The 8023-nt window shown below is 38.4% G+C and overlaps 2 protein-coding genes across 2 annotated transcripts; both read left to right on the top strand.

The window, feature by feature from the left end:
* The first annotated feature begins 806 nt into the window (after positions 1-806).
* LOC114749215 (putative pectinesterase/pectinesterase inhibitor 28) lies at positions 807-2835 on the top strand. The gene is made up of 2 exons (XM_028937707.1): positions 807-1851; positions 1971-2835. The coding sequence occupies exons 1-2, from the start codon at positions 807-809 to the stop codon at positions 2672-2674; spliced, it is 1749 nt and encodes a 582-aa protein (XP_028793540.1). The 3' UTR covers positions 2675-2835.
* Positions 2836-4495: 1660 nt separating this feature from the next.
* On the top strand, positions 4496-7350 carry LOC114749223 (U1 small nuclear ribonucleoprotein 70 kDa). The gene is made up of 6 exons (XM_028937714.1): positions 4496-4794; positions 5732-5807; positions 5922-5984; positions 6663-6707; positions 6793-6849; positions 6949-7350. The coding sequence occupies exons 1-6, from the start codon at positions 4580-4582 to the stop codon at positions 7039-7041; spliced, it is 549 nt and encodes a 182-aa protein (XP_028793547.1). The 5' UTR covers positions 4496-4579; the 3' UTR covers positions 7042-7350.
* The last annotated feature ends 673 nt before the right edge of the window (positions 7351-8023 follow it).

The raw sequence follows: 8023 nt of genomic DNA, 5'->3' as shown, positions 1-8023 counted from the left end.
ACTGGGGTATTCAATTTCAAGGACAGGTTACTTGCAATCCTTCATGGACGGCTTGATTGATCCGAAAGGTTGGGTTGAATGATCAGGGGATTATGGCTTGAGCATTTAATTATTTAAACACTAAGGACGCAATTTAATTTAAGAATCCATCAAAACCTAAAACTTATTCCAGAGGAGTAAGATTTTTCATGCAAATTAAAAATACAGTGTGTAAACCAATGGAATTGTCGTGAGTAATTAATAAAGTTGCTAGAATCTACAAGGCAGGAACTACGCGTAAGAAAGGGTTTTAGGGAGCTGAGGTGAATATATATACATGTATATATATGTATGTATATAAGCAAAGGGCCAAAGCCTCATAGGCGTGAAACAAGGCGCACGTCCCCTTCGCATCCCCAGCCAAAACAAAATGTGTGTGGTTTCCGTGTTTGTATATTTTTATATGTAAGACAAAGAAACAAGCCAGTCCGTATATATCTAGACTGCCTTTTGACTTTTCCTTTCATTTCCAAGCCTCACATTTTTGGAACTAACCTAACAAACTTTTGCGAAATATATAAATATCATTTCCATGGCCACAAAACGCAGGCTTTGGAGGGATTTCACAGGGGGTTCCTACCGCCACACCGGGCTGTTTTTTTTCCCTCAGCTGCGGCTCCATTTTTCCTCGTATCATCCAATTCTCTTCCATGCATGCATATAGAAGCTTTAACATATTCACATGTTTAGTTATTTTAATAAATTATTCTGATCTGTTTTTAAAATAAATTGAAGGTGGTAAGGGAGCTGCTGCTGCTTGATTCAAAATGGCAGATCGACAAGCTGCACAGAGAATAAGGAGACTCGCCATCATCGGCGTGTCTAGTTTCTTGTTGGTGGCCATGGCGGTGGCCGTCACCGTAGGTGTCAGCATGAACCAAAGCGATTCTGAATCAAGCCAACCAAAAGATAACAACAAGTCCCATGTCTCGGATTCAATGAAAGCCGTGACGGACCTGTGTCATCCCACCGATTACAAAAAAGAGTGCGAGGACAGTCTCAAGTCCGAGGCCGGCAACAGCAGCGACCCTAAACAACTCATCAAGATCGTCTTCAACGTCACCATTCGCTCCGTCGGCGAGAGTCTCCAGAAAACCCGTCTCATCCATGAGATTGAGATAGAACCCAGATCCAAGATGGCCCTTGATTCCTGCATGCACCTCATGGCCCTCTCTATCGACGAGTTCAGAAAGTCCGTCCAAAACATGGGTTCATTTGATCTCGCCGGCGTCGACGACATGCTCATGAACCTCAAGGTTTGGATCAGCGGCGCCATCACCTACCAACAGACTTGTTTGGACGGATTTCAGAACACCACCAGCCCGGCTGGTAAACAGATGCAAGATGTTCTGAAACTTACCATGATACACAGCAGCAATATTCTCGCCATCATCAATGACTTCGCCAACAGTCTCGCTCAGCTGAACATAACAAGCTCAACCTCACGTCGACTCCTTGAGGATTTTGAATCCGATCGTCCTGTTTTGGGTCATGGAGACCTGGACATTCCCCTTTGGGCTGAGGTCGGCATGAGAAGATTTCTTGCTACCGGCAAGCTCAAGCCCCATGTTGTTGTAGCCAAGGACGGCACTGGAAAGGTCAGGAGCATTAACGAAGCCTTGAAAATGGTCCCCGAAAATAATGCCAAGCCATTCGTCATCTACGTTAAGGAAGGAGTCTACCATGAGTATGTTCACGTTATGAAGAATCTGACCCGCGTGGTCATGATCGGTGATGGAGGCGACAAGACCCGAGTTACCGGCAATAGAAACTTCGTTGATGGCATTGGCACCTTCAGAACCGCCACCGTTGGTACGAACAACAATGATAATTATATTATTTCATCTAATTTTAAAGTCGCCTCTTAGTTTAGAATCTAGAATTCAACGAGAAAACGTAATTATTGCTAACGCGTGCATGCACGCATGCAGCCGTCGACGGAGATTTCTTTGTGGCCATAAAGATGGGGTTTGAGAACTCAGCTGGTCCCGAGAAGCATCAAGCCGTTGCCCTAAGAGTGCAAGGTGACATGGCAGTGTTCTACAGATGCGCCATGGATGGGTACCAGGACACACTTTACGCACACGCGATGCGTCAATTCTATAGGGACTGCACCATTTCAGGTACGGTGGACTTCGTTTTTGGTGATGCAATGTCGGTGTTCCAGAACTGTACATTTATAGTGCGGAAGCCATTGGAGGAACAACAATGTATCGTGACGGCACAGGGCAGGAAGGAGAGGCACCAGCCAACGGGAATAGTGATCCAAGGAGGGTCCATCGTGGCAGATCCTAACTTCTACCCAGATAGGTTCAAGAACAAGGTTTACTTGGCTCGTCCATGGAAGATATACTCCAGAACCATATTCATGGACACCTTCATGGATGACTTGATCCAACCTGAAGGGTTTTTGCCGTGGGCAGGCACGCTGGGGCTGGACACGTGCTATTATGCAGAGCACAACAATGACGGCCCAGGTTCTGATAAATCCAAGCGTGCGAAATGGGGCGGCATCAAGAACATCACACCCCAACAAGCAAACACTTATACGCCTCTCAACTTCTTCAAGGGGGACAAGTGGATTAAGATTACTCGCATTCCTTACAACCCTTCTTCTTGGAACTCCAAACACTAATTTCAATTACTGTTGTCATATTGAAATCATTGTCAATGTCGTTATCAAATATGAAGGCTGCTTCTTTGGGAGGGTGTTTGTGTACTTAATTAGAGGGGCAGCAGGTTGTTGATTGGCTGTTCTTGTAATTATAACGTGGGACTTGTACATCCACACACATTTCTCATTGAAATCCCCTTTAAGTTGGCGATTTCCCTTTTCATTGTGGACAATATACTCGGCCTATTATCATTATATTCTCTCTTGCCATTCTCGCATCTTCATGTTTTTCTTGTTATTTTTTATTTTTTTACTTTATCGTTATATTAATTAAAAGAATTATCCCTAATAGCTTTTGTTGAACATTTCAGAATTTGTCTTCACATTTTATAAATTTTAAAATTAATTTCCGTTTCTATCATCTACATGGGAACTGGGAAGTAAATTTGGTTTCTTACCAGTCGAGGTAGCCACATCACGCAATTATTTGCAGCCTAAGTTGTTTTTTTTAAAGAAAAAGAAGAAGATAATGTTTTCGTGCGAACATGCGAGCAGATATAAGAATTTAAGAAAAGGTGCTGATGCTGTTTGGCCTTGCGCAATTTCATCCTCTTCTTCTGCTTCATCGCGGTCGATTTTACAAGTAACGGAACACAGGAAAAACAAAGTAGATTTATCTGTGGGGGAAGGAAGTCATCGAAACTAGATGGTAAAAATAATTCCAGGCTTCCATAATTAATCTACCGAAACAGTGAAAATTATATGATATTATTTTACCTATATTAATTCCAATTTTGTCCACTGGTTTCACACATCACATGCGTTTATCTAAAACTAGGTTTTTCTAATGTAACATGTCCAAAATGCAGTAATTTAATATATATTTGTGTGTGTGCGCTGGCAAAATATACACATATAACTAAACTAAACACTTAGTTAAACACTTAGTTACCTTTCCTCGTATGTATATGTACAGAGATGAGAACTTCGTTGCTGATTATTTAGCTAACTTATCATCTAAATAGTACTACCTCCGATACTTAATATAAGGCCCTGTTTAATATTTATTTTGGTCCTAAATATAAGACCCCAATCCACTTTGTCTCTCATATTAATACATTTTCCCCCAAAGTAGTCTTTCTAACAATGATAGTTCTAATCAATACACTTGATTAGCAAGGATATTTTAGGAAAAACAACGCCTATTTAGGACAAATAACTAACTCAACTTACTTCCTTAATTTCCTCAAATTAGTCAACTAGCTCTTATTATTAGAACCGGAGGCAATAGTTTATTTTGGATCATCGATCAACCTTCTTCTTTAAAAAGCGGAAGCTGACGATGGGAGTTATTAGATTCTTTATGCTGTTGTTTGAATTTGTTGTTTTAATGATACACAATTTTTATTTTATGGGTTAATATATCTTATGGTCTGTTAAATTTGTTCTCACATTTTGATTTTGGTTATTTAAGTTTTTTTCCGCCTAAAACAATGATTCTTATAATTTAATAATAACCCTAATTGTTTTATCTTTTATAAAATCAAAGCCTCTAATTTAAAATTTAATGGATTAAAATTAAAGTTCGTACAAACTTAAGGGTCAAATATTGTGTTAACTCTTTATTATAAAAAATTAAAAATTATAATTATTTATCTAACATCTAAATTATATTTTAAAATGTAAAGAAGCAAGACTAACCAAACGTGTGCGTCAAAAATACGTTATGTAGTTTCTTTTCTAGTCAAGTTGTTCTTTTAATTACAAAAAAAAAAAAAAAGGACCATAATCCTTTCGCGATGATAATGAAAAAGGAAACAGCCTGTTAATCTTTTTGACCTAAATTGTTTTGCTGGTCAGTGAGTAACCCTCCCTGTGCGTGTCTCCCCCAATCTTACCAATCCCCGTTCTCTCGTTCCCTTCCTTATGGCCGCCTCGTCGACGTCCTTGTCTTCTTTGTCTTCCTCCACCTCTAGCGATTCCTCTTCTCACCGCCGTAGGCGCCGTCAACGCAGTCGCCGGGACCGGGATAAAGAATCCCTAAAGGTCCGAAAGAAGAGTAAATCCCACTCCAAGCGACGTCGCAGGCACCACCGCTCTTCTGATTCATATTCTTCATCTTCCATGTCCGACGACTCCAGGTTAGGGTTTTAATTGTGGCCGCTTCACTTTTCCCGCTCTCCCTAATTGATCTTTGTAAAATTTTAGCCTGAGCTTTAGAGCTGATTGATTATCCTGTTCTAGCGACAGAGCTTATTCATAAATGAAATGTGTGGCTGAACTTATGGTTGCTATTAGAATTTCCACTGTATTAGTGTGGCCAGGTGCGGGGACATCTTGAAACATCCGATTGACTTTTCAAGATTCAAAATATTGGCTGTAATAAAATTGCTTGGATTTATATTTTGGAAAATAACTACTGAGTGGAACTGCTATCTGTTTTGAGTAGTGAAATACATGATCATTGATAAACGAATTTCGGCTTTCTTTACGAAACACGCCCAGTTGGAGGGTTAATTTGTTCGAGTACCAATCTTAGGAGTAACTGGTTTTGATTTTGATTTAACTTATAATGTTTCAACTATGTTTAATTCTCAGTTTCTCAATTTAGTTATGGTTTCAATGCCTGCTACAGGGAATTTATGGGATGGGACTAAGCTATTGGAAATAATGTTTCTTGAAAATGTATAACTTATAAGTTATAAGGCTGCTACATAGGGTGGTGGTTGGGTGGCATTTTGAGGCATGCCTATTATTATTTGGGCGTTTTCGTTGTCTCTGATCATCTGGTCACTGCTTCCCTTTAGATGGGGTTTCTATTGAATGTTAGAGCAACAAATGGGCGTTTGATATGTGCCTTAAACTGCTATCTCTCCCTAATGTCCTATTGATTATGCATCGCATGTGGATTCTGAAACAATTTTGCTTGGGTGAATACATGACGGTGTGATTGTATGCAGGTTTACGTCATTCATATTCAGAATTTCTGGCTATAATTTTCAATTTTCATATTAAAAGAATCACTTCAATAACTTGGTTTGTGCCGCTTTTTGCCTTATTTTTAATTTTCTATGGAAGTGAGAGTTCGTCTGACAGCGAGCATGATTCGTCTTATCATTCAAAAAGGCACAAAAGGGAGGACAGACCAAAGAAGGTGATTTGTTGTTAACGCGGTTTAAAAAAGAAAAAAGAAAAAGAAAAAGAAAAAGAAAAAGAATCCTGGTCTAAATTTTTGTTATTCATAAATTTCATTGTTTTTCCCTTGTAGAATAAGGAAAAAGATCGCAGTAAAAGCCGTAGGCATAAACGGAAGAAGCATAGAGTGAAAGAGGTAGGTGACTTTCTACACATTGTTTTATTTTCATATTTAAGCTTGTTTACTACATAGTATGGTGTCTTTCATTTTCATCCTTAGGCCTGTTTACTGCCTTTTGTTTCAGTCAAATTGACAAGATACTTACTATGTTGGCGACTTCACTTATTTTACCCCTAGTGTTTTTACCGACACTGTGGAATTCAACCTGCACGGTAGCCATTACTTGAGGATTGCATAGGAATCCTTAACTAAAATTAAGAGATTATTTCAGTTGGTTAATGACTGATGCTTATTTTAATTTAGCCTCTAAATTTTCTTATCACAAACTGGCCTAGCGTATCATTTGTGTTAGTCTGACTCCATTTTCTTAGCATTTGGTTTTTCTTTGATACATTATTTCCGAGCAATCACTATCTAATTTAGGTTTAGCAGAAAATAGAGTAGCGCCACAAACTTCGTGTCATAATAATGTTAATTCATTAAATGCACACATTGCTGGCGAAAACGAAAAATTAAATGTGTGCATTGTAAGTATATTTCTGTCTGAGATGCTAATGATACTTTCTGCCTTTTTCCTGGATTGGCTCTTTTGAAATTGGAGCTGGGCTCTGTGACATGTTGTTGGGCGCTTAATTGACTTGATTGGATATTGTTTCTTGGTCGGGTTTGTCATGGCATGGGAGCCTTATATAGAAGCAGCAAGATGAGAGATGCAGCAGTCCTGTGCAGCTTTCCAAGGTTCTAGTTGCAATCCGATTCAGGAGTTCATTTCTCTTGCAAGTATGTCATTGATAGGTTGACTAACTCTTCTTATGTTATACAGTTTCTGGGGCGCGATAAAGATGATGGGGTCCGGCGCAGTGCCGTATCTGGCAAGAAGGTTAAGGCTGTTGGCTTGTTACAATTTTCTTCAATGACCTTGTTTAGTTTGTGTCTTTTGGATGAATTCATTCATCTGGTATCGTTTTTGTCTTCACAGATTCTTCTGAAGCTTGAAAAAACAAAGGAAGATAAGTTGGCGGAAAGCAAGAGAAATGAACTGCTCAATTTCTTAAATGCTAGTTTTGATTAGCATCGAGAGCTGAGGATTTTGTTTGGGGTTGGATAAAGCCAGTGAGGAACCAAGTTTACTTGGGTGCGTAAATTCTTTTAGTTTTCAATTACAAAACACAAATTACCTTGGTATGACATTGTAATTTTTCGTCGCTTTTTTAACTTCGATGGCTGGTCTAAGTGGCTTGGGCTAAAGGAAAAGTGGAAAATGACAAGCTTGGTTCCTGTGTTGTATTAAGTTGTGGTTTTGATTGAAAGACCGATTTTCGATTTGTGAAGAATGTTTGTGGTCCTTTAGATTGTCGATAAGTTCTTGTTTGGACCGGGATGTTCCTCTCAAGCTGTCTTCAGATAGGCCTGTTCACTCGTGGTGAATATAGATTAAGAGTTTTTTTTTTTTTTTTTAAATTTTAACGGGAATCTGATATTAAGCTAAGCTTTAACAGGGGCACTAGAAGCTATTAGCCCATGGATGACTTAACTGCAGCATAGGCACTGCGGTAATAGAATTTTTTTTAACCTCATATGTGCAGCCGATTGAGAATCTGATTTTAGAGGGTATTTCTTGGGCTCGTTGCTTCATTACATATTTATGTTTTGGAACTTAAATACTACTTGCGGTCCTGATTATAAGAGGCAGTTTACTAATTTGAGGAGATTAAAAAAATAAGTTGAGTTAATTATTTGTTTTAAGTAGGTGTTGTCTTTCTTAAAATATTTTTGCTAATCAAGTGTATTGACTAGAATTATAATTATTAAAAGGACTATCTTGGAAAAAATTGAGTAAATATGAGATAAAGTGGATTGGGGTCTTATATTTAGGATTAAAATAAAAGTCAAACAGGGTTTTATATTAAAGACCGAAAGTGGTATATAAATAATTAATATTCGTACCCCCATGTGTGAAATTAATAATTGATATATAAATAAATAATTTTTTTTCCAATTTGTGAGATTCTATTTCAAGAAGGGTATCAAACGCATATTTTTTTTATTTTATT

Source organism: Neltuma alba, unplaced genomic scaffold, assembly GCF_004799145.2.
Source record: "Neltuma alba isolate B1F8T4 unplaced genomic scaffold, ASM479914v2 tig00005987_pilon, whole genome shotgun sequence".
NCBI lineage: Eukaryota > Viridiplantae > Streptophyta > Magnoliopsida > Fabales > Fabaceae > Neltuma > Neltuma alba.
Note: the sequence above shows the minus strand (reverse complement) of the source record. Positions and strands in the feature narration are given on the sequence as shown.

Bases quoted from the DNA above. Each gene is read 5' to 3' on its own strand.
- LOC114749215 (XM_028937707.1), top strand. From the start codon at position 807: ATGGCAGATCGACAAGCTGCACAGAGAATAAGGAGACTCGCCATCATC. The intron at 1,852-1,970 runs GTACGAACAACA...GCACGCATGCAG, and splicing joins CTTCAGAACCGCCACCGTTG to CCGTCGACGGAGATTTCTTT.
- LOC114749223 (XM_028937714.1), top strand. From the start codon at position 4,580: ATGGCCGCCTCGTCGACGTCCTTGTCTTCTTTGTCTTCCTCCACCTCT. The intron at 5,985-6,662 runs GTAGGTGACTTT...AGCCTTATATAG, and splicing joins AGAAGCATAGAGTGAAAGAG to AAGCAGCAAGATGAGAGATG. The intron at 6,850-6,948 runs GTTAAGGCTGTT...TTGTCTTCACAG, and splicing joins GTGCCGTATCTGGCAAGAAG to ATTCTTCTGAAGCTTGAAAA.